Here is a 27399-nt window from a genome sequence, read left to right on the forward strand (position 1 = left end):
CTAAAATTTTATTTTATTTTCTTGAAAATAAGTAAAAGATCATATTTCTCAATTACATGTATATTCTGATATTTTGTTTCTCATAGGTGTTTTATTCTATGAAATATTTATATATTCTTGACACAATTCAAAATTAATTAAAAAGTCTTCTACTTTGTACCTCTAATCATTAATGCATACAAATCACTTTCCACAACAATCCTAGTGAAACACTAACCCTAATGAGAAGCTTTTTTTTGACAAAACAAGTAAAACTTTGCGGCATCCATGGTGATTCCAATTCAATAGCATACTAATATCAGTGCAATCAATTTTAACCTTTATTATTGTATATGACTTTTTTCTTTTTTGGGTAAACCAAGAACAGTTATATTAATGAATTTTAATCTTAATGAGGTCCATTACAACTGCACATCTGTATGACGTCCCTCTGCTAATATTTTTTTAGATTTTCATGCTTTAATATTTTTATTTTTAATTTTTTAAATACACTCAACTTTTTTTTTTCCTTTGTTTTTTACAAATGATAAGGTGTTAACTGGTTAATAAGTTAGAGTACAATAAAAGGGCCGCAGTCACGTCACGTCGCTTCACTTCATTGACTCAAACTCTGAACTTCTGATTACATAGACCACTGAACCAATTATGCTGTCTAAATACATCTAACTTACCAACACCTAAAAAGTAAAGTATTTATAAAGAAATCTATAAAAAAAAAATACAAAAATTTACTAAATTTTTGTATATCTTTATCATTTATTGAAATAATTTTTTTCGTGCGTGTATCTAAGTTAGATACACTTAAAAAATGAAAATGAAAAAAAAAAAATTTACTAAAAATAATGAAACATGAAAAAAAAAAAAAAAAACTCAAAATTTTGCAAATTGTACTGGAAAAATCAGAACCAAACAGAGAATTTGGGGGGCTGCCGTTGGCGATGGAGCAAAGGAAAAAGGAAGGGAGAATGAGAAAGGGAAGAGTGGGAATGGTGTGCCTCATACAAACCCCATCTTTTGCATTACACACTTTTTGTTGATTCTCTCTTCAAATGTGGTGATGGATGGGCTGTGGTGTGCCACGTCAGTAAAAAAATATTTGCCACCTCTCTCCCTCCCTCTCCACTCAACCCTACAAGTGTAAACATCAATGCTCTTTGATATTTTAGTTTATCTTTCCAATCAAAGAATGGTGAAAATTTTTGGTATATATGTTTCACAATTCCTAGCCGAAAATGTTTGTTTCTAGTTTTTAGGATAGATGAGTGCATGTTTAACTGTGTTTTTATTTCTCATGTATTTATTAAAAAATAAAATAAAAGTTGAAAACATTTGCCCTTTTTATATCGTTTTTTTTTTTAAATTTTTTTTTGTACAAAATTGGATTCTGAATTTTCAAAAATAATTTTTTAAAAATTTTATGTGTTTTTTGAAAATTTAATACAAGAAACGAAAAACGAGAATACAAACAAACAAGGCCCGACTCCCCGGGCATGTAATGAATAAACAACCCATCACTTTTTTAATTAGTGACACAAAAATAAAATGGTGAAATAAAGATGCTTTACTAGTACCATTCCTGTCAATGTGATTGAGTGCACTCCTCAAACATAACATAACTCAAACTAAGAAAAAAAAAGTTGGAGCAAAGGATCACTAATCTACCCTAGCCCGGCATTCATATCTATACGATCTAGGGAGATTTGACCAAAACTTTCTCATAATAAAATTTTAATACATTAAGAGCATCTTTAATGGTAGTACGCATTTTACCTATCTAAATATTACTATAAAGTATATATATTTTATTTTACCTATCAACTGTTTTATGTTTTTACTCCAACCATACTCTTTATTTTAGCTATTTATTCAAATATTATTAATTTTATAGAATGCCACGTCAACAACAAAGATGGAGGGAAATGATCCTAATGATTTAATACATTATGCCTAGCGTTGAAGGCTAGCTACATGTAGCTAGTGAATATGAGTTGAGCCAAAATGCCTAATCATATGCCTAGTGCATTGGAATTGAAAAAAGTGAATCACACTAGGCAATTTAACTAACAAGTATTATATGCCTAGTGCATTGGAGATGCTCTAAGGACACATATAAAAAGTTTTCTTTGAAAAGTCTAACACATACCATTATTATCAAAAAATTAAATTTTAAAATAATATAACTTTTGATGTAGATGTCGGTTTTTAATAAAATTAGTATTTTTAAAATCTTTCATCAATATCTATCAAATAAAATCCATATTAACTACGAAATTCTGAAAATAAAATAAAATATTACCATCGAAATTGATATAAACAATAACAGTAATATGTTATTTACTCAATTATGTGTTTTCTCTTTAGGGGTATATGAAATAAAATAAATTAAGTTGTCATTTTCACCAAATAAGGGTCTAATGGAAGAGTTTTGGCTAAATTTCCGTACTATCTATACAATACTATCTGTAGCTCGAGGAGAAAACCGACTTTCTGATGCAATTTTCTGATCTTATTTGAATCCATGGAAGTCAATGATGGTTCAACAAATTTATAGATGCTCGCAAATTTGAAGATCTAACAGCAGAATTGAGGATGTCCTCAACTCACCATCTCTATCAGTGTCACAGCTGCAAAGGCACCTCCAATGTAGGCAATATAACCTGCACAAACCAACAATTCAAGACTTAAAATTGTCTAGCAATAAAGACATATATTATTACACTATAAGGCTAACTTTTTGGAAACATTAAACACTTTTAACTATATGGCATATTGTAGCAGAGGAAAATGCATATTGAGCTTTGATGTTCAACCTGGTCATATCCCATTGCATAAAGGTTTTTTTTTTTTTTTAACCTAGATTACATGACATTATTGTACTGCTGTTGACCCACCAATATCTCCTATATAAGTAGAGGATAGTTAGGTTCAGTGAACCATAAATTATATACCAAAGAATAATCTCCTGACTGGATTCTATGTACCAGGTAAGTGGTTTCTTTTCATTTCCAACATTAGTTATTTCAAACCTGTTATTCTAAACATTCATTTCTTGAGTTTTAATTCCAAAATGAATATTTTTTATTTTTTATTTTTTTTTTTTTGGGGGGGGGGGGGGGGGGGGGGTGGGTGTCTATAGGTAGAGAAAGGGTACAAAGTTCCTAAGGTGAAAGAGACAAGAAGATTTGACAAGAATTTTGGAGATAATATAATTGAAGTACGAGGACAGGAATGAAAGAATATGGGTAGGCAGATCATATTTGCCACTAACAATGTTCTAATACCAAGTCTTATGCTCTGTTTTTTAAGCAATTTTTTTTTTCCCCCAGAAAACATTTTTTGATGTTTGGTATCGGAAAATGAGTTTCGTGATCAACGGAAAACAAGCTTCTTTGGTGGAAAACATTTTTCAAATTTGAATTTTCCATACTAAAGTCTTAGCAAGACCACCCACCACCACCACTAATAGAACCGCTAGCACATTCGTTTTAACATCACAACCAAACATAGAATTTTTTGAAAAATGTTTTTTTTTTCCGAAACAAACACAGTTATGTTCTAAGTTCTTGGATTCTGATGTTCAAAAAAATAAAAAAGCTCTTAGTTACTTGTTCTTTAAAAGCAACTGAAAATAATACACAAGTGTTATGATAGAACAAACGAAAATGAGATACACGTAGTTCATCTATAAGCCTAAGTCCACAAGCAAAGAATGAGGGTGTCAGGAGCAGCTGCCTCACTCTCAAAGCTGTTTGTAAGAAGGACTCACTCCAATCTCATACCCCTAATCCCCATAATAACAGATAATATATACTAAGATCAGAATACAGCAAGAAACGGTTCAGACCTAACAGATTAATCAGGTCGTGCAGGTTGCAAACGGGGCATAAACACAATCCGGGTAGAATATGATATACCCACAATGATAAATAATCAAGCCGAAAGGATAATTATGTTACATTTGATAATGATGTGTGTCTCATTTTGTGAGACTGCAACTCAATGTTTCAGCTGCCATCTGATTTGCATACTTCTTTCTTGCAACTAAGAACAAGAGAGGACTGAGTAATAATGACCAAGTGTTTTATGTGTTTGGGCAAAACTACTATATTTTAAGGATGTTTTTTGGCTGACAAATGAGAAAATCTGACCTTCTCAGATAAGAATGTCCCCAGTAAAGAACCTCCCAAAACAGCCAGCTGCATGAAACAATTTTTAATGGATCAGCTCTATCAATGTAAACATCAGCTCGTTGAAACCTCAAAAAAAAAAAGAATGATAACTAAATAATCAGATTACCAAGTCTGACAAAACTTAAAATTTTGAACTATATATGGTCAATTATATTTAGACTGTCATTATTAAACTTTGCCAACATAGCCTAATCGCAGGCCACTAAAGTCACTGAAATCGTAAAATTAAGAGAAAAACATGTATTTTATTTCTTTAACCAAAAACTTGTAATTTGCACATGTTGCCAAATCACTGTTTTATCTTCCAGACCCAAAAGCATGTTTCAAAACTAAAGTATTTCTGCTTCTTCGCCAAAAAATTCTGCAAGTTGATTTTTCAGTTATGAAAGGAACTTGCTGTGTTGCTGATGCAAAGATGAGTTTAAATTTTTCTTGAAGTTTAGAAGTTACCAAAGTTGCAACTCTGTGACCAGCTAGTGCTCCCCCAATGATTCCAAGAGGTGAAGAAGGGGCAGCAAGTGCTGAATAAGAAGAGCAAGTTATGTTAGCATAGGGAGATTTAGACCTGCATATTACAATATGAAAATTTAAGTAAGAATAAAAATAAAAATTAAAAATTAAAAGTTTCTAGATCTTTCTTTATCAGGGGCCAGAGGAAACAACCCATTCAACCAATCCAACTACAACATCCGATCATAACACAAGTTTTTTATGATTTATATGTTTCCAATAACATGGATAGATTTTTCCCTCAATGGACAGTAGAGAACAAATCGAATGGACTTCAAACATTCTCTCCAAGAGGAGTTCAAAATGTGGCTTCAATTGTTACCAGTTTTAACAAATTCATCTTTGATCTCATCTAAGAAATTTAGCCATCATACAGCAGCACAACACATTTGACTTGAATATTTATGAATACGACAAAGGCTAAATGATTGTCTTGCACAAACTGTCATATGTAATTTGCATCCATTCAAGTCTGCAAACAAATAAAATGCAGGATTTTTCCTGCTTAACCAGTGACCTATTGTAGAGAAAAATTATTTGTCACCCCTTTCAGCAATAAAGACAAGCAGGAAGGTGCTAACGACTGTGCTAGCAGAGGCCAAAATCCCAGCACCATTTCCTGAAAATTCTGAAACTGCAACTCACTGGGAAACATTGTGTGAAAAGGAAACCAGAGGAAAAGTAAATCCAAGGACATCTCATAAATTAAGGAAGTGACATCAATCTTTTTAATTGAATATAAGCATTAACTCGATTTCTTTAATGCATGTAACCAAATTAAAAATGTGAATTTAGTTCTTTAAATTGGTTCCCAGTCAACTCTACAGCTGTTGTTGACTACACACCTTTTGTCGCAAAGATCAATTTATCACAACATAGGGCTTAACAATAATAACATAAAAGTTCAAGATTAAGTAGCATAGTAAATAGAAAGTGAAGCTTGTAAACTTCATGCCTGCAAAATATAGTTTCTTTTATGTGCAGCAAGTCATTCTTATTATGAACCAACTAAATACTGTAGAATAAAGTGATAATTCTTGGAGATGGATCCAAAGGCCGCATATCAACATGGACACAAAAACTGCAAATTAAATTATAGACATGGGAACATAGGTATATCTCTGTCTACATGCGAATCAATAATTTGAACTTATTTATATTTAAGTGATTGACTTTGTGTTTGTGTGAGGAAAACCGCGGCAACTAAAACAAAGAAGATAATATGCTGATTCTTCAGCATATTCTAAAAGGTTTACGCAGCCATCCAAACTCTTGTTGGACAAAGGTGTCATGCCAACAAGGGTCTGACAAATCAGTATTCAATAGAGAACGAAAAAAGGAATTCTAATCCTAAGGCCTCGTCTGGGAACATGTTTTTTTAGTAATTTTTTTGATTTTTTAGTTAAAATGTGATGTAAAAAAAATTAGTATGTTTGGGATGATTTTTTAACTTTTTACGAAAAGATGTACAAAAAGTAGAAAGAAAAGGTAATCTTTGACTTTTTTGTATGAGTTGTTAGCTTTTTAGTTTTTTTAGTGACTTTTTGACTAAAAAAGTCACTTTCTTGCATCTTGGGTTTTCTTGTTTTTTTTTTTTGGCAAGAAATTAGAAACTTACTGATCATGCTATCAGGAGTTGTATAAGGGATGTCATCGATTCGGTATGGTCGGTATTTAAATAAAAAATTATATCAACCCGATAATGTCAGTTTTATTATTTTAAATACCGATACAGGCGGCTTCTTTAATCAAATCACACCAAATCGAACCGATTGAAATGTTTGGTTTGGTGCAATTTAATCGGTTTAAGATCTTTCAAATTTGAGCTACTTTTAAATATAATCACTAATTTATATAAAAACATTAAATTAGTTATTCGGCAATGCTACGTAGCTCAAATTTTGTGGCTCAAAAGTGGCTCAAATGGCCAAAACGACGTCGTTTTGAGTACAGAACAACATAAAAATTGCCAAAACGACGTCGTTTTGGCCATTTGAGCCACTTTTGAGCCACAAAATTTGAGCTACGAGACATTTTCCTTAGTTATTTGCCTACCATTTCAAATATATCCAATTTATCCATTTAATAAACACTTTTCAATTCCTAAATTAACAAAAATAAGAATAATATTTTTTTTTTAAAATTTCAAGAATAATGAATTAGAATTAAGATTATATATAATAAGAGTTTACAAACTTAGGTTATAAAGATGATAATGTTAATTAATTAAAGTTTATAATTTATTATACCTATCAATATCATTATATTATTAGATTATAAATATAATATATGTTGAAACGATTGGTTTTGGTTTAGTTTTGTGCATAAGGTGCTTGAACCGATACTGAACCGAAAATAAAAAAAAATCAAATTTAAAACCGTACAGACCAATTTTTGTTAAAAAGTAGACTAAATATAGCCAATTTGGTCCCTTTTTTTATTTTTCTTACATGCTTAATAATAAAATTAACTTTATTGTACTTTCTACCACTTTCATGCTAAACAACCTAAAAATAAAAAAAAATAAAAAATGTTTTTCCCATTTCTGTCACTTTCCACCGCTTTCATCCCAACCAAACTTGGCCAGTATTAACATTTCTATTCTAATGTTTTCTTTACCAAATGCATAATCACTACATGTTGGTATAAAACAGCCCTCAAAAGTTGTTGATTTGTTGTTTTGAATATAACAATTTGAGAACAATTAACAAAAGCAAACCCTAGATGTTTTTTGGACTGCTACATCATTTTACATTTCAACAATGTCAAAACAAACAATTTGGCTTCTGGGTCTCACAGTTACACTTCTAAAATACTAAATTCAGCAGAAATTTGCAAGAAGAAACAATAAATGAAACAAAATAAACCTGAACAATTCGACTAGAGAAGTGAAGAATTGAAGATAGCTTGAGAGAAAGAGACTCGGATTGAGATTACAGAGCTTCGAAGTTTGGGGGCTGAAGCGAGAATTGCGACAAAATTGCAAACCACGAAATTAAAATTAAAAAATTTAGCTTGAATAATCCCTCAAACTTTTTAAATTAAATTAGTCTAATTTGCCACTTTTGATAATTTCGTCATAGGAAAATGCAAAATTCTATGATTTTGTTTGTTTGTTTGTTTGTTTTAAGATTAGAAAAATAAATTTATAATTGATTTTAACAAACTATCCTTCAACTAGGTAGACATGGGCCCATTGGTCCGCTCAGTCTGCCAGACCCAATCTTATTTTTTTAGAGCTTGAAAAAGTTGTTTTAGTCCATTAAACCAAACAGAGTTAACATTTTCAGTCTGATATATTAATGGGTTGGATTTGAGATTTATATTTTCAATCTAGCCAGCCCAACCCATTATTAAATTAATTAATTAATTATAATAAATTAATATATATTTTTTGTTAGAATGTAGATTTTATCTTTATTGATTTTATTAAAACTCATATTTGTGATGATTTGTGATTGAATTTATTTAAGAAATTATTCAATTTATAATGATGTTAATATATTTATTTAAGAAATATAATGTGTGACTGAATTTAATTATGAAATATTTTAAAGATTTTTAATATATAGCCAGAGGATGAGTTTGTGATTTATAATTATTTTTTAGGTCGGGCTTGGACAGATGTAGAGGTCCGATGTTAGGACCGGGCCGGTCTTAGATAGACACAAAATTCCTTATTAAGTTATTATATAGTGTTAGTTCGATCTGACCCGACCCGACATGTCCACCCCTTACCTTCAACTATTATTGTATGACAACTTTGTTTGGTCAAGTTTTTGATTATATTTTACGAGACAAAAATAATTTTAAATTTTTTTTAAAATAATTACTATAATCTAAAGGTTTAAAAAAAAAAAAAAAACAAGACCGTTGTGTTTAACTACAAAATAATAACAAAATAAAAAAAAATTGAAAAATTAGAAGGTTTAATTGAACAAAATTTAGTTTGTATGCGTAATTGAAAAAATAGGTAAAATTTAATGACTTTTGTCATAAATTACTCATTGTTACATAGTGCTTCAATTTTTTTTTTTTTTTTTTTAAAAAAAATTTGACATGATGTGGCCAACCATTAATTTTTTTTTTTTGAATTAAGAATTGTTGTGCTTAAAAGAATTTCAATGAATTTGACATTTTTAAAATTGCCATGACGTGCCCAACCATAAAAATGTAATCCTAGCCCCAGCCAAAAAAAAAAAAAAAGAAAAAAAAAAGGGCCGTCATGTAAAATCCATGAGAAGGGGATGTAAACCGTACAAATAAAATAAAATAAAATGTCAAATTCATTAATGAAACTATTTGAAATTTGAAACACAATAACAACCTTGATTCACAAAAGAAAAGAACAGCAATAATAATAACCAAAAACTCATTTCCAGCATTCATACAATTTCACATCAACCCGAAGCCGAAAATAACCATCTCCTTCAAATGCATCAGTGCTCACAGTAGCTATATTCTTGCCATGAAGAAATCACCGGTGCCACCAATCACCGACACATCCCTAGTCTTCGCCATAATTGGATCAGCACCGGCAAAGTTCATTGTCCCCTTATGCTCAGTTGAGTTGAAAACAAACGAAAACAGAATCCAAGCATTAAAAGTGTTTTTCATGTCATAGAAATAAAATCCTTGTGCTCGCCCAATTGGGGGCGAATGCAAATTGTTGTCTAAAGTGATGGGGTCATCGAACACAACCAAGTCACCAAAATGGTTGAACCCTGCCACGTGAGTTAGGTTGCCCCACGCAGGTGCACCTACTATGGTTTTTGAAGTTGTCGCTGTTGTAATGGATGTCGTGGAAGTAGAATGTCATTTGTTTACAGGGGCGGCGAGGCAAGGGTGGATTTTGTGGCGGTGTGTGAGAATGGTGGTTGCAAAACGAAAGAGGAGGAGGAAGAGAGTTGAACTGAGTTTTTTAGAGCTCATTTTTGGTTGGTTGGTTAAGGATTGAGATAACTGGCAAACTAGTTTGTATATGCTATGATTTAATCTTCTTAATATATATATACATATATATATGGTTGCTAATTGTGAAATTAATGATAAAATATAGATAGACTATGTGCTTACAACTAACTTCATTAATTATAAAACAATTTGAGGTTAAGAGATTTAATTAATCAGAGTAGTGAAATACTTGATGATTTGCAGAGATTGCTTGATCAAAGGATTTGAGTTTGATCTTCATTATCTCCAAGAGGCAGGAGGGAGAAAATTGAAAATGAAAATAATGAAGTCTTTCTAACTCAGCTGGCAAATTAATACTAACTTATCCCAAAAGTCCAAATCACATCATAGTTTGCAGCCCATATTTAAATATATAAATAAATAGTGGTAGTCAGAGTAAAGAGTTGGGAACCCCATTTGTGAGGGCTACCAAAATTTTTAAATAGAAGCAATTACCCTCTATGGGAACTATGTTTATACCCCGCCCCCCCCCCCCCCCCCCCAAAAAAAAAAAAAAAAACACTTTCTTGAAGACATTAATCTGCAAATCAAGTCAAAATATTTTCAATTGTAGATTAGTGAACAAACAAGAAAAACTTGGAACAGAGGTAACACAATGATAAGCCACAAAAAAACTTTATTTAAATCTTTCATAGAAAAAAAAACTACACTCCACCAGGATGAGTACAATGCTATCGGCACTGCTTGTTACCAGCACTCATACAAATTGATATCAACTCGAAGCCTGAAATACACTTCCCCCTCAAACGCATCGGTCATCAAAGTGGCAACCCCTCTAGCCATGAAGAAGTCACCTGTGCCACCAACCACTGAGATATCCCTAGTCTTGTTCATCAATGGATCGGCTCCTGCAAAGTTAATACTCCCCTTATGTTCGGTTGAGTTGAAAACGAAGGAAAACCCAAGCCACGCGGTGAAAATATCCTTCTTGTCATAAATGTAGAAGCCTTGTGCACGACCTACTGGGGTTGAGTGTAGACTATTGTCTAGTGTAATGGGATCATCGAACACAACCAAGTTGCCAAAATGGTTTTGCCCTGCCAATATGGTCAAGTTCCCCCAAGCCGGGGCCCCTACAATGGCTGAAGTGGCATTCTTTGAATTCTTGCCATTGTAAATGATGTCATGGAAGTAAAATATCATGGTTTTACAAGGGTGGTGAGCACGGTGAGTCCTACTCAGGGAAGCTGAGGATCTAGCCAGGAGTAAAAAAAGGAGAAAGAGAGATGAAATTGAAGTTTTAGAAGCTGCCATTAGTACCTGTGAGGTGAGGAGGGTTGAGGTTGGTATTATCAATCTCTTTATATAAGGATTTTCAAAGTGTTCTTTTTCAATAGGGTCCTATAAGGCTTGGCTTGTACGGATTTTTTTTTTTCCCCCAAAAATTTTAGATATATATCCTAAAAGTTATATCAATTTTTTTTTTTTTTTAAATATTGAGATTTACATATAGCTCACATGATATAAGTCCTATACTTATATAATATATTTGGTAAAATTTTTAGAATCTCTATCATTATTCAAAATTTTTTTTTATGACTTGTAAAATGAATGAGTAATGATTGAGATCTTCACCTCACAAAATTTCTCCAAAACTCTTCACAAATTTAGACTATTTATGATGTGAACTTTATATATATATACAAGTGAGTTCCACACATATATAGAGACAGAATCATTTTGGGAGTATGGATTCATCCCCAAAGAGAGTATGAATTAAGGGTTTATTTGGTATTTCCAACTCTTTATTTTTCTTTTTTTTTTTCTTTTTTTGGGTTAGCGTAAAGTTTAAGACTAATATTTAATGTAGCAATTTTTTTGGGGTCCCATATATGTATGAGGGGGTACCAAACTGACTGGTTGGATAGGAGCTCATGTTAGTCATGATCGAGACCGATGCCGAATAGGTAGTGCAATTGTTACGAGAAGAGTCAGGGGATAGATGCCCTTTCAAGAACCTAGTGGAGGATGTCCAGATTCTTCTCAGAGTGTGTGATTGCTCTGTGCAACATGTATGGAAAGAAGGCAATTTTTGTGTTGATTTTTTGGCAAAAATGCGAGCCAATCAACATGAAGAAATACTGGTGATGAATGATCCACCAGTTGGGTTAAGAGAGTTGCTTGTTGCTGATATGATAGGCTTGGGTAGGATGAGGACTTAGTTCCTCTTTGTTGTTTTAATTCTGTTGTACCAAAAAAAAAAAAAAAAAAAAGTAGTTACACAACTTTTCACATCCACTATTATTATATATTTTTTTAAAATGACGAATTATAGTAACAATATTTATAATTTAAAATTTGTATTATTTTAGTTCTTAATTTTTTAATTGTGACATATTTGATTTTAAATTTTAAATGTTATTTTAAATAAGGACAATTGAACATATCATTTCTTAATTTTAAGGAAAAAATAGTCAATTTAATAAAATATAAATTAATTTGATAAAAATAATCTTAAAAAATAATTTTGAATTTTTAAAAATTATTTTATCTACTAAAGATAAAATTATATAAAATTAATAAATCTATTAGACATTTATTTACTAATTTTTTTAACCAAATTAATTTTTATTATGTGTTTGAATGATAATTATGTAATGAGTGGTTATTTTTATTTTCATTAAATTAGTTTCTATTTTTTCAAAAGTTAAATATAGCGACAGTTTTGATATCATTATTAAACTAATCCATTAAATCAAAAAATCTAAAACTAAAAACATTTCATATATTAAATATATCGATCATACATTAAAATCTTAACAATCACACATTATATGATCATCATCCAAACACATAATAAAAATTAATTTAGTAAAGAAAGTAAATAAATAAATGTCTAAAAGATTTATCTATAATTTTATCTTTGGTGGATAGAAATAATTTTTAAAATTTAAATTTTTTTGATATTTATTTTTGTTAAATTAGTTTATATTTTATCAAATTGATGATTTTGTCCTTAAAATTAAGTAATGGTATTTTCAATTGTCCTTATTTGGAACAAAATTCAATATGCAAGGTCAAATGTGTCACAATTAAAAAGTCAGGAACTAAAGTAATACAAATCTCAAACTATAAGGACTGTTAATATAATTCACCCCGTATATTTTAGATAAATTTTCATGATAGATAACATTTTCCTTTCGAATCAATGTATTTGTTTGGCTTATGAATAGTTTCCATAGAGCTAACCACAAAAACAAAACAAAAAAAAAAAAGAAAAAAAAAAAGAAGGTTGTTTATATTGAAATGATGCAATGGGGAAGTCCTATTTCCAGTTAAATATTGAATTGTGAAGTAGGGTAAAATACAAATATATATGGTCCGTCAAGCATGCATTACGTGCTTACTTATTCAAATTTTAATTTTGTTTAACTTAATTCCTAAAATTTTTAATACACCTATAGTCCATGAAGTGTCCGTTTCATGTCAATTCGGTCTACAATTTTTTTAATTTTATCAATTTTTTCTATAAATATTAATGAAAAAAAGATAAGACATAGCATTATAGTGTTTGGTCCTGAAATTGAGAAAATTAAAATTTTGGAGATTAGAGTGAAGAGAATGTATAATTTACTGTAAGGACAGTATGTGAATTTTAATGATTTAAACGGACATCTAAAATTGGAATAATATGAGTCAAATTAAAATTTTAGAAACAAAATTAATAAAATTAAAACTTGAACTATTAAATTGACGCATAACAAATATTTTGAGGTATATTTTATCATACGTTTTTTTTTCCCCTCTTCTCACTATGTTTCTTAACATAATAGTAATTATTATGATGTTAAAAAAGAAAAAAGAAAAAAATAAGAAAAATAAGAAAAATAAAAAGAAAAAGACTCTACATGGATTACCCATAACAATTATTGCAAGGATATTTAAGTATTTTTGACATATAATCAATTACAAAGCGGTTCCTTTTCATGCATGCATACAAAGGAAAGTGGTTGCCCCAATGGTCCAAGCAGTTTCCTTTTTACGCATGCATAGGAAAGTGGTTGCCCCAATTGTCCAATGCATTGGTGTGGTTGTCCCAATGGTCCTGTGCGTTAGCGTGGTTGCCAAAATTGATGGAATACTTTGACAAGAAGCTTCCAACTACTACTTGTATTTTCATCAAAATTAATTTCACTTTATGGTTTAGGTAGGCCAACTCTTGTCCACATATCCACCTAAACTTTTAAATTTACAGTACTTATTGGATTCCATTGCTCAATTGAAGTTTTTATTTTTTATTTTTGTTATTATTATTTTAAGCACGAAATACATAGTAAGGATAAATTTGTTAATTTTTAGTAAGGGAAGGGAGTAATGCAAATGGCATCAAGAATTTTTCTATGGGGCTCTATTCGTAAAAATTTAGTTTAAGTCTAATCGACAATGATTTGATCGATAAATTTAAATAAATTTCAAGTAAACACAAATAAAAATCAGATTTTATGATTGAATTTTTTGCCTTAAACAGATTAAGGAGTTCCCTGGAGGTAATTAAATGAAGAGGAAATTGAACAGAACAAAATATGTAGGCCTTGTTTGGTAATCATTTTGTTTTCAGTTTTTAATTTATATTTACAAAAATTTAAAAATTATTATAAAAACTTGTTTGGTTTATAAATAATATTTCTCAATTTGTAAATTTGACAAAAAAAAATTGTTAACTCAAAAAATGAGTTTACATTGATTTTTAAACACAAAAATGGAAGCTTACTGTAGTGGAGCTACAGTAAATCAAAGTGGACACTCAAGAGACTATGTTTCGAATCTACGGAGCAGCCCATTTCAATTTCCCAATCGACGATAATATAAACAGTGTATCTAACCTTACATCATCTTCTTCCTCTGCTTTATGTTCAAAAATCTTGCAGATCAGGTCAGTCTTTCTCCACTCTCTCTTCCTTGTGTTTCACCAAGCTTCTATGTTTTTTTTTTTTTTTTTTTTCCTCTAAACAACAAATCTGTTGCAAATCTGTAGATCCGTTGCAAATGTCCCAACTAAATCGATCTCAGGTCTCTCTCTCTCTCTTCCCTCTCTTCTCTCTTGCTCTCTGTTTCACATAGAGCTTGCGGTTTTTTTTTTTGAACAACATAACTACTTTTTTTATATATAAATATTGTTGATGGTTCTTTGTAGATCTGTTCTAGATCCATTGTAAATTTTTTTTTTTATATTTTTTAAAGAACATATATTATGCTCGTCATTTTTTCTTTTTTTGTTTGTTGTTGGCAATTTGTATGAAGATAGCCATTTTTTTTGTTTGTTTGTTGCTTGGGTTGTTCTTTTCTTTTTTTTTTTTTTTTTGAGAAATTTTATTTCAGATAGCCTTCTATATTACGTGACCTTCTTTGCTGTAATTTCCTTGAAACCATAGACATCTATATGAATTCAGTATTCCAATCTTTCTGTTAAGATTGATTAATGTTAGAAATGTGAAGTTATTGAGAAAAAAAACCACCAGAAAAAAAAGAAGAAAGAAAAAAGGATGAGTAAGTTTGGGTTCTGAAAAAGTTTTTTTTTTGTTTTTTATAAAGAATTGTAGAGGGCATGTTATTTATAAGTTCTTCTTCTTCTTCTTCAAAGGAACTCATAGATCTTAGTGACCTACATATAATATATATTACTTGCTCATGTTTTAGTGAATGAATAAAAATACTGAAACTAATTTGAATTTTGTAAAATCAAACATGAATCATAAACACACAGCATCCACATAGGTATTATGGATGCTTATTATAATGTGTATGATCTTATTGTCAAAAATAATAAAAAATAAATATAAATATTTTAGGTCTTAACAAACATATTTTTTAATTTATATTTTTAAAAATTTTCAAATATTTTGTTCAAACTAAACGCGTTTATAGTTTATATTTTTTTAAAAATAAACAAAAACCAGTTCGCAATTTTTTTGTAAACATAAACAAAAAACGTAAATGTTACCAAACGCCATCGTATTAATTCGAATATATTGTCACTTGTTACTAGTTACAAGAACTTAAACAAGAACAAAAACATGAAGAAATACAACAATCATGTCACGTCTTAAAATTTAGACAATTAAATATTAAATTAGGACTAAACCCCAATCAATATTCCATCATCCAAATCTTAGGGGTGAAACAAAATCGGAAAGTTCTCGTCACCATAAGGTTTAAGTAAATTTCAATACTCAAAAAAATACAAGGGATAAAAAAAAATTAACAAACACCAACCAAACCATCCATCATAAATTCATAACTATCCAATACCTCAAATATTAAAGTAGTAATAACTAGTCAAAACAACTTAAATAATGTAAAGTTGAAAAATAACCTACAATGTCAAATTGTCAAAATACTAAAGTCATAAACAAATAATAAATAAATAAACTAATATCAATCATAAACTCCAAAAAACAAAAGAAGTCTGAAAGACATGTCCTACAATCGTAATTATTTCTCGTCACCACCGTAGTCCCAACTAATCCTGCAAAGAAAGTTCGATTGCGCTCAAACAGAATGCACCCAAGATGTCAAGAGAGAAAACGAGTCAGTATACAAGTATACTGCTATGAGTACAAGATTTGACACCCATGTGTCCATCAGACACAAACAAAAGTACATTTAATTCTTGTTACGGGACAAGACAAATAGTTCCACTTGCACCGAGATGAAGGGGTAGTTTCCTGAGATACAGTGGCATTTAGTTTTTTATCCATACACAACTAAATATGAATTAAATATATAAAAAAATAATGAAAATAAAAATAAATATGGTAGATTAGCCTTGTATAAAAAAGTTTGTAAGACTCACCATTCTGCCAAAAAAAAAAAAAAAAAGTTAGCATAATTTAATTATAAGTAAATTGCTGAAGAATTATAAAAACGCATCGTTCCATACTTAAATCATTCGAATTGACCAAACTTCAAAGAATAAAAGTGAATCAACATTTCTAAAAGGTAACGTGGAATGATTTAGTAGAAACTGAACAGGTTAAGAGAAAAACTTGATAGAAGAACTTAAACGGAATTCGATCGAAAAATCTAAAATTGAAACGAAAAGAAACAGTCCTAAGATAATTTTTTTGAAAAAGTTCAAAACACGAAAAGTGTTCAGAATAATGTTTACTTCAGTTCATGCAAAATCAATAAAAATGAGCTCATTTCGTGGGTTAAAACAGCATCTAAAATCTACATTGCTAAAATAAATAAAACTATTGTAACCAAGATCATCCGATTACAAGTTCTAATCGATCTTTTCAGTTAAAAGTTAAAATACAGAAGTTGTCTAGAATTACGTATACATGTCTCTGCCCAAATTTCGTAATTTATCAAGATCGTTCACTATTTTTCAAAATGTACAAATAAAAACAATTCAAACTATACCAATAAGTTCATATTTAATTCTTTGTACTTTAACTCCACTTCGGCCCTTCACTTTCAACATACACATATATCCCATGTGCCTTCCGTATACCTAACACTGCTCCGAAACCAAACTTACACAGGGATATTGTCTCGAGTTTGACCCATACTCCTCGGATGGTTAATATATACGTACGCGCGTAAATCAAAGCACTCATCACTCTTGAGAACGAGGCAACAATATATATGTATACACAATCCCACATCTATTCATGAGAACAAACATAACAATGCCAAGCGTAAGACATTCAAATAAATCTCACAATCCTCACCTTTTTTTTATACACTCTTTTTCACCAACACTCAAATAAAATAACAATCCATGGAGTTGTGGTGGAGTATTCGAAATTTATCCATGGATTCTAAGTTTATTTTAATTTCATATATTTATGAGTGTGATTAAACTATAAAATAAATACATATAAAAATCTTAAATCTTGCATACACAACTAATCCAAGTAATTGAAATCAATCAATTATCTTCATGCAAATACAATATCAAACCAAAATCAAATCAATAAAAATAAATAAATAATAACACAATAAAAATAAATAAATAATAACAACACAATAAAAATAAATCAAGGAAAGTGGGTTTTGCACTTATAATTATTTTTTGAAAATCAAAAAAATATTTAAAGAATTAATAAAGCCACCAAAATAAAACTCTAATCCCTTCTCTCTCTCAGAACTTGGTGCTACTGCCCTTTTTTTTGTTTTTGTTTTAGTGAGCCTCTAAGGCTTATAACTTAATTGACCGTTTATATCATATTATACAAATAAATCATAAATACAACATATATAAATATAAATATTCCATATAAGATCAATATAAATAATCATATTAATTATATATAATAAATAACATATTAAATTAATTAAATTATCATGTATCCACACAATTAATAAAGTCAAAAATAAAATAAAGTAATAATAATAAATAATGACTTACAAAAAATTAGGGTCGCTACAAATCGACAGAAAGAAAAAAAGTGGGGGTTGGAAAAAGCTACTGATTTAATCTACTCCTAAAAATGCCAAGTTAAACTACTCCTAGATAAACTCTTTGTAAGTGTGATTGGTGGTTGTTTGATATTTGATTTGGTATCTCTTTTGACCCATTTATATATTCAGCCACATGAGAAAAAGAGATAATCTAAGCCCACAATTTTCTCAACAAGCCCATGATTTCCTCAACATGATACATATCCCATCTTTGATAAGAACCATTTTGCAGATTTGGTGCTTGATTTGATCTTGACTCCTTGATCTTAGCAACTAACTTTCAAATTGCTCAATTGCTAACTTTCTGGCCCTCCATTTAACATGTCATCATGCTACGTCCTTAGCACATCTGGCACGCCACATTAGCATGCCTGTCAATAGAAATAATAATAATAAAAACAAATGTAGCCAAGGTTATTCTTAAAAATAGTCTATGGTCTTAATTGACAGACCATAATCGAACTTGGCCATAATCAACTGGCCATAATTGATAAAAAAATACAATGTGGTGCAAATAATGCCTCCCTAATTTAAATGAATTGAAGAATGAAATCTAATTAAATGATTTATAAGATGTTTTACTACAACTGACAAAAAAATATTTTTCTGGTGCAAACAATTAGAATTCTTGAAGAGTCATATTATATCCATAGTAATTTTTAATCTATCGATGTCGATTTATGAACATTATATCTTTGGCTCTGTCGATTGACATAACAAAGAGTCACATCCCTTATTTAAAATAAAAAAAACAAGTCTATGTTAGCCACATTTTGACTAATTAAAGAGAATTCGCTACCTATAGCATTTTTTAACCATTGTTGTTTTTCAAACCATGTCATGAAAATTAATTTTTGGTGTGATCCACAAATCCAAAGTGGATGTTGGATCTCCAAACTCACATAACTGAATGTTATGAAAAATTCATAAATTTTGATACTTTGAATAATGTCAAAAAATTCACATTCAATAAATGTGGGTTCATAATTCTCAGCCACATTTGGCTTAAAATCATGCCCCCCAAGTTCTTAATTTTCAACCATCTTTGGCTTTAAATCATGCTCCAAGTGAATTTTTACCATCATTTTATGATATTTGTTAATATTTTTTGAGAGAAGGGGTTATTTTTCTTTTTTAGCCATTAATGGCTTGTTACTTTTTGCCACGTTTGGCAAAACATTATGACCCCCAAGTGAACCTTTACCATCAGAATTCTCAATATTTTTGAGAAAAGGGTTTGTTTTTTAATTTTAGCCATCAATGGCCTATAAAAATTCTCCAAAGTCATATTATTTTCATGACTTGGTGTATTAACCCTTCGAGCCACATACTTTGGCTCTTTATGAATGATTGACTCTTCAAAAATATGTATATTAATCGTATGAGCCACATTATTTTCATATCTTAATTTTTCATTGGCCATTATGCCTTCTAATTTTTTCTTACAATATCGAATTTTTTCATCAACTCCACAGGGGTTGTTAACAACTCCGCCGGTCCCAAACCCGGGTTAAGGAGGAGGGTTGTGTGTTAGATAGCCGATAGCCAACACGTAAAAAAGCCGCTCGAATCCCTTATGACAATGAATCCTACTTTGAAACGTTTAAATACTAGGTTTTCCCCTCAATTGACGTGTTGCGCCTGCCTCCGGGTGTTTTGGAAACTGAGCAAGGGATGCTGTATTGACGCCTAGGTGCGGTGAAAAATGGGCAAAGGTTTCCGCATTTTTCTGGACGAGCGGGGGTAAAGAAGCTAATCCAAGACTATAGGTTTAGGGTAACTACTTGGAATATAGGAATCTTAACTGGTAAGACGATGGAGTTAGTAGATGTTATGATTAGGAGGAGAGTTAGTATAGCTTGCGTACAAGAAACTAAGTGGACGGGTAAGAAAGCTTGGGAAATTGAGAATACCGATTTTAAACTGTATTATAGTGGTAAGGATAAACGTAGGAATGGGGTAGGAATCTTAATTTCCAAGGGTCTTGTGGAGAATGTAGTGGTGGTCATTAGGAAATGAGATATGATTATGTTAGTTAAATTAGTTATTGGAGGAAATATAGTGAACATTATTAGTGCATACGCCTCTCAAGTAGGATTAGATGATCAGACTAAGAGGGATTTTTGGGAGCAAATGGATGAGATCTTACAGGAGATACCTGTAGGAGAGAACCTGGTTATAGGTGGAGATTTTAATGGCCATGTAGGCATAGATAAAGTAGGTTATAAAAGGGTGCATGGTGTATACGGTTTTGGTGACAGAAATGAGACTAGAGAGAGTATCTTAGATTTTGCGTTGACTTTTGACCTGGTGATGGTCAATACTATGTATAAGAAGAGGGAAGAGCATTTAATAACCTTTAAGAGTGGGTCAGTTAAGAGGCAAATAGATTACTTCTTAGTGAGAAAAGTGGACTGCCTAAAATGCAATGATTGTAAGGTGATTCTTGGAGAGAGCCTGACCTCTCAACATAGGATTTTGGTACTAGATTTATGTTTTAGAGGGCAATACTAAGCTAGGAAGGATGATGGGCGTCGTAGGACGAGATGGTGGGACCTAAAAGGGGATAAATTATAAATATTTAAGAATAAAATGGATAAGGAAGACACTTGGGATTTGGAAGATGATGCTAACACTATGTGGAACTCGATGGCCGATTGTATAAGGAGAATCTCAAGGGAAGTGCTTGGAGAGTTGAAAGGAACGGGACCCAGCTCTAGGGAAACTTGGTAGTGGAGGGAAGAGGTTCAAGCGGTAGTTAAGGCAAAAAAAGAGTGCTTTAAAAAGTGGCAAAAGGATAGAACTAAGGAAAACCATCAGAGTTATAGATTGGCTAATAAAGAGGGCAAGAAAGTAGTGAGAGATGCTAAGTTGAAAGCTTATGATGACCTATACACTAGACTAGATAGTAAAGAGGGAGAGAAGAGGCTATACAAACTTGTTAAGATACGGGAGAGGAAAACAAGAGATTTTAATCAAGTTAAGTGCATCAAGAGTGAAGATTCTAAGGTATTGGTGAGGGATGAAGAGATTAATGAAAGATGGAAGAATTACTTTGAGAAACTATTGAATGATGAATATGGAGGTACGGCGATAGGTGAAGAAATAGCCAGTAATACGATAAACTAAGACTATAGGTTCTATCGTAGGACTAGGAACTTTGAAGTGGATATTGCACTTAAGAACATGAAATCAAATAAGGCTTTAGGACTAGATGATATCCCTATTGAAGCTTGGAAGTGTTTGGGTAAAAAAGGGACTGCTTGGTTGACTAGGTTGTTTAGCAAAATTTTGTTGACTAGGAACATACCAGATGAGTGGAGAAAGAGTTAGTGCCAATCTATAAGAATAAAGGAGATGTCCAGAATTGCAACATCTATAGAGGAATCAAGCTAATGTGTCATATAATGAAAGTGTGGGAGAGGGTGATAGAACGTCGATTGCGAGATATAGTAGAGGTGTCAAAAAATCAATTTGGGTTAATGTCTGGTAGGTCAACAATGGAAGCGATCTATATTTTGAGGAGAGTAATAGAAAAGTATAGAGAAAAGAAAAGAGACATTCATATGGTGTTTATCGACCTTGAGAAAGCATATGAAAGAGTATCCCGGGATATAATATGGTGGGTGTTAGCAAAGAAAAGAGTGATAAAAGGTTACATTGATGTGATTAGGGACATGTATGAAGGGGTGGTGATCACCATTAGATCGCCTGCTGGAGAAACGAATGAATTTCCTATCACTGTAAGGCTACACTAAGGATCTACCTTAAGTCCTTATTTTTTTGTTTTAGTTATGGATGAGTTGATGAGAAATATCTAGAATGACGTGCCATGGTGTATGCTTTTTGCAGACGATATAGTGCTAGTGGATGAGACTAGAGAAGGAGTTAATACAAAGTTGGAGATTTGGAGAAAAATCTTTGAATCTAAAGGATTTCGGATAAGCAGAACTAAGACAGAGTACATGGAGTGTAAATTTAGTAACAGTAACAATGAAAGCAGAGGAGAAGTGAAAATTACTGTATGATAAATGTATACCTACTAGACTTAAGGTAAGTTCTATAGAACAACTATAAGACTAGCGATGTTGTATGGAACAGAGTGTTAGGCATCTAAGAAACAACATGTAGATAAGATGAGTGTGGCTGAGATGAGAATGCTAAAGTGGATGTATGGCAAGACTAGACAAGACAGAATTAGAAATGAGTGTATTCGGGAATGGGTAGGAGTAGCACCGATAGAAGATAAGTTGAGAGAGAATCGATTGAGATGGTTTGGTCATATTCAACGTAGACCAACGGAGGTAGTAGTGAAGAGATGTGCTGTTGTAACGGTAGATGGAAGTGTTAGGGGACGGGGTAGGCCTAGATTAACGTTTGGGATGATCTAAATAAGTGCACTTTTTGTCTTTTTACGAAAAGATGTGTAGAAAAGTAGAGAGGTGATGTAATGGAAAAAAGATAAAAAGATGGATTATTTAGGGGATGCCAAAGCACCATTTAATTTGACTAACGACATGGCCTTTGATACGGCCGCGTGGAGAAGAATGATTCATGTAGCCGATTCCATTTGATGGGACTTAAGGCTTGGTTTGGTTTGGTTTGATTTATCGAATTTCTTCATTAATTAGAAAAATTTGGCCTATAAGTCGATGAATTTTTTCATCACAGTAATTTAAATCTCTTTGTGTAAAGTAATACGGAGATGACGAAATTATTTGAAATATTTGCCTATAAAGAGAATTAATTTTTTCTTTTAGGGTCAAGATTTCACTCTCGTACCAATAAATTTCATTATTACAATGCCAAATCATTCTTTTCACATCATTTGTCTACCTTTATGTTGGCAATAAACAGTAAAACCACTACCATAACATTGGCAATTTTTAGAATATGAGGTATTCCACTGATAATCTGTATCCATGGAAACACTGTCACTCCATTGACAGTTTGCATCCATTGGTTCACTAGATGTAAACATACCTGTTGAAGGCATGATTCCATAAGGATAAGTCTGCTTTTTCACCATCATCACTCTACGTTAAAATGGTCCCACTGGGCATGCCAATTTGTGTTGGTAAAAATCTAGTTTAAGCCCAATTAACAATGACTTGATTGACGGACTCAAATAAATTTCAAGTAAACACAAATAAAAATTAGGTTTTGTGGTTGAATTCTTTGCCTTAAACAAATTAAAGACTTTCCTGGAGGTAATGAAGAGGAAATGGAATAGAATATAATATGTATTAATTCGAATAAATTGTCACTTGTCACTAGTTACAAGAACTTAAACAAGAACAAAAAAAAATTGAAGAAATACAACAATCGACAGAAAGAAAAAAAGTGGGGGTTGGAAAAAACTGCTGATTTAATCTACTCCTAAAAATGCTAAGTTAAACTACTCCTAGATAAACTCTAAACTACTCCTAGATAAACTCTTTGCGAGTATGATTGGTGATTGTTTGATATTTGATTTTGTATCTCTCTTACCCTATTTATAGACTTAGCCACATGAGATAAAGAAATAACATAAGCCTACAATTTCCTCAACAAGTCCTTATGATTTCCTTACCATGATACCTATATCCCATCTTTGATAAGAACCATTTTGCATATTGGCTCATTGATCTCAGCAACTAATTTTTAAATTGCTCAATTGCTAATTTTCTGGCCTTCCATTTAACATATCATCATGTTGCGTCCTTAACACATCTGTTACGCCACATTAGCATGCCTGTCGATAGAAATAATAATAATAATAAAAATGTAGCCAAGGTTATTCTAAAAAATAGTATAGTCTTAATTGACAGACCATAATTAAACATGACCATAATCAACAAGTTACAATCGACAAAAAAAAAAAAAAAAAAGCAAAATGTGGCGCAAACAAACTCAGATGTGCAGTCTTATTCGTTTTAATCTTAGTTCATGAACTAAATCATAATGAATTGATCTTAATTTTTTAGAATCAGAATTAAATCAGAATTAAAAGTTTTTATAATTCGGACCCATTTGATCAATTTTTCTCGACATTCCAACTAACGAGGTTGATTGACTATATTGGAATACTCCCTCCGTCTCAAAATAATAGTCCCTTTTGGGGAATCTAACTTTTTTTGGTAGTACAATTATTGCATTTGAAAAAAGTTGATTTTTCAAAATTACCCTTTTGATAGTACATTTTTTGGAAATATCAATGTCATAATTGTACTTTTTATATTGTTTATTAATTTAAAAGAAGGGCAAAATAGAAAATTTACATTATTTTTGTACTTGATTTTTGAAGAGGGACTAATATTTTGGGACAATGAAAAATGGAATAAGGGACTAATATTTTGAGACGGAGGGAGTATCATATTTGGTTTGAATCAGTGAGAACTTGATCGTGAAAAATTATTACGAAGTCGAAGGGCACCATCTAATAATGCACATCAATTACCTTAACGTTTACGTTTTTTATTTATGTTTATAAGAATTTTATAAATTAATTTTTATTTATTTTTTAAAAAATATAAATTACAAATATGTTTGGTTTGAATAAAATATTTAAAAAATTTTAAAAATATAAACTAAAAAATATGTTTGTTCAGGCCTAAAATATTTATATTTATTTTTATTATTTATGAGAATGGGATCTCACACATTATAATTGAAAAAAAAAATAATTAAAAAAAAATTTAATTGGGAAAAAAAATATTTAAAAAAAAATTATTTGAAAAAAAAATTAATTGAAAAAAAAATTGAAAATAAATTATTTGAAAAAAAAAAAAATTGAAAACTGAAAACGTAAACTCATTTTTTGAGTTTATGTTTTTTCTTCAAATTTATAAATTGAGACAACCATTTATAAACCAAAAAAATTATCAAACAAATTTTTATGATAGTTTTTAAAATTTTTATAAATATAAACTGAAAACTAAAAACGAAATGGTTACCAAACAGACCCTAAGTGTCATGCCTTTTTGATATTTTTCATAATCTAACATAAAATTATGGGTTCCACCCCCCTCACCAAAAAATATTGGCCCTGTTTGGTAGGGTTTATTTCCAACTTGTTTCAGTTTTTAGTTTAATTTAAGCTATTTTGATGTGTTTGGTTCAGCTTAACAATACAGGTTATAGCTTTTTGTAAGTCAAAAATTAACTTATTCTTTGAGTGGGGGAGGAGAAACTTAATTTATAAGTCAAAAATCAACTTATATTTACAACTATAAGTTATAGGTTGTTAAGTTATAAGGTATAATCACTTTCCTACAACTCCACCAAACGGGCCATTATCTTACCAGACCACCAAATAACTTCATATGTAGCCATCTACCACAGTGGGATTGAAAAATCGAAAAGTCAATAAGAATTTATATCATCGCTCTAATTGGTATGATTTTCAAAATCTATTTTTAGAAAATTCTAAAAAATTAAAAATTAATTTGACAAAAAAATGAAAAAATCATAAACAATTATCAGCTTTATATAATTTTATTTCATGTGAAGATAAAAATAAGTTTTAAAATTTTAAAAATATCTTTTCGATATTTATTTTCATCAAGCTTGGACTGATAATTAATGGGCGAGCCTTGCAGAACAAAAATTATTGATTTAGGCCCATCTATAACACCATATAAAATGGGCTTTTACTGAGCCCACATTGCACTCATGCGCTGCTGAAGGCAATGTAGGTTACATTACTTGCAAGTACGGTTGGGCCAAAAAACCGCATACCTGCCCAACCCACATCGACCCACTGACACACACAATTTATGTGAGTTTTTGTGAAGTTTAAAATCTTACACCTGCCCAAACAACCAACCCCCTTTTTTTTTTTTTTTGGTTATGTAGGATATTCTGAATCAGTTTACGTGCACCAAACAACCAGTTCTCTTTTTTTTTTTTTTTTTGTTATGTAAGGTATTCTGAACCAGCTTACGTGCACCAAACAACCAACTCAATCCGGTAGTTCTTCTAGATTAAATCGAACATTTCAACCTTGAACAAATCTTTTCATTTTATTTTATTTAAAAAAAAAATTCATTATATGTTTGGCTAGACTATTATTGAAGTTTCCTAAACACATGCATATCAAACATTATTTTTATTTTGTAACTTCACAATTGCACTCTAAATCTTAGGATTTTAGAATGCATTTATACAATATGTTAAAATTTACAACCTGTCTATCCCTTTGGTTTAAAATTGTCAAAATACTAAATCAATATGTTAATTTTGGGATTGGTAATGTGTTAAGAAATTGTCAACCCACTCAGAACGGTTTAATTGAGATTATTTTTCTCAAACGATTTGTTTAGTAGCCAGAACTTGGGACTTCTCTTTAAAAGATTTCAATTTTAAATTACTTAATATATGTTCGATAAAAGACTGTATGCAAGTACTTGGAGTTTAATTTAGATGAAATCTCTAACACCACATTAGCTAAAAAAAAATAAAGATAAATTACCAATAGGTTTTAATAGTTGGATTTAATTTTCATCAAGTTCTATTGAAAATAAGTCGTAGTAAAATCGTGGTTAAAAATAATTTTTTGTGACAATTTTTTACATATGCCGTTAAAAATTGACAATTATGGACTTTTTTTTGTAACGTTTTTTAAAAATTATTTTTAAAACTTAAAATTAGTGACTTTTTTCTATGATGAATTTTTCAAATTGTGACTGAAAGTTGAAAATTAATGATATTTTTTGTGACGATTTTTTTAAACTGTCGCTAAAACTTATAATTAGTGACATTTTTTGTGATAAATTTTAAAATATCGTTGAAAATTAACAATTAGTTACATTTTTAAATAATATTTAATAAAAAAACTATTAATTATTATAAAAACTATTAAATAATAAACACATTTATTAAGATCTATAGGTAAGTCTCTTTAAAAAAAAAAAAAAAAAAAGGGTGTCGTATGTGTCACGTACATTGACATTGAGGGAGGGAGGGTCTTGATGCAGCCCACCTATGAGACAATAACATGCACCGGCCAAGGGAAGTTGAGGTCTAAGTAAGCACACAAGAGAAATCATAGCCAAATGCCCAATTACCCATCTCACCGTCAACACCACCACCATTGGTTTATGTAGGAGAGAAAGACATGGATTCAAAAGCCTTTAAGATTTCTAATAGTTTGATTGGACGGACTGGATAAAGGGATTAGAATCTATCAGACTTGAATTTTGAGACTGTGAATCTCCCGAACTATTTGATTGGATTAGATGTATATCCCGTGTTTGTTTTTTCATGAGATTCTGAAAATGACTATTTTTAGTGAATCTATTGTTTAGTTAGACGGACTGGATAAGATAAATAAGTA

At 30.8% G+C, this 27399-nt stretch overlaps 1 protein-coding gene, 2 long non-coding RNA genes and 1 pseudogene across 3 annotated transcripts; 1 reads left to right on the forward strand and 3 right to left on the reverse strand.

Moving 5' to 3' along the window:
* Positions 1 to 2368: 2368 nt before the first annotated feature.
* LOC114316411 (uncharacterized) lies at positions 2369 to 5829 on the reverse strand. The gene is made up of 3 exons (XR_003648191.2): positions 4641 to 5829; positions 4149 to 4196; positions 2369 to 2657 (listed from the first exon to the last, which is right to left on the reverse strand). It is a non-coding gene; the product is annotated as an uncharacterized LOC114316411 (long non-coding RNA).
* A 3133-nt stretch (positions 5830 to 8962) lies between these two features.
* On the reverse strand, positions 8963 to 9894 carry LOC114316412 (dirigent protein-like; annotated as a pseudogene).
* A 381-nt stretch (positions 9895 to 10275) lies between these two features.
* LOC114316413 (dirigent protein) lies at positions 10276 to 10966 on the reverse strand. The gene has a single exon (XM_028263071.2). The coding sequence runs from the start codon at positions 10926 to 10928 to the stop codon at positions 10362 to 10364; it is 567 nt and encodes a 188-aa protein (XP_028118872.2). The 5' UTR covers positions 10929 to 10966; the 3' UTR covers positions 10276 to 10361.
* A 3210-nt stretch (positions 10967 to 14176) lies between these two features.
* Positions 14177 to 14875, forward strand: LOC114316414 (uncharacterized). Its single transcript, XR_003648192.2, has 2 exons — positions 14177 to 14547; positions 14650 to 14875. It is a non-coding gene; the product is annotated as an uncharacterized LOC114316414 (long non-coding RNA).
* The last annotated feature ends 12524 nt before the right edge of the window (positions 14876 to 27399 follow it).

Source organism: Camellia sinensis, chromosome 11, assembly GCF_055761805.1.
Source record: "Camellia sinensis isolate YWXY chromosome 11, ASM5576180v1, whole genome shotgun sequence".
NCBI lineage: Eukaryota > Viridiplantae > Streptophyta > Magnoliopsida > Ericales > Theaceae > Camellia > Camellia sinensis.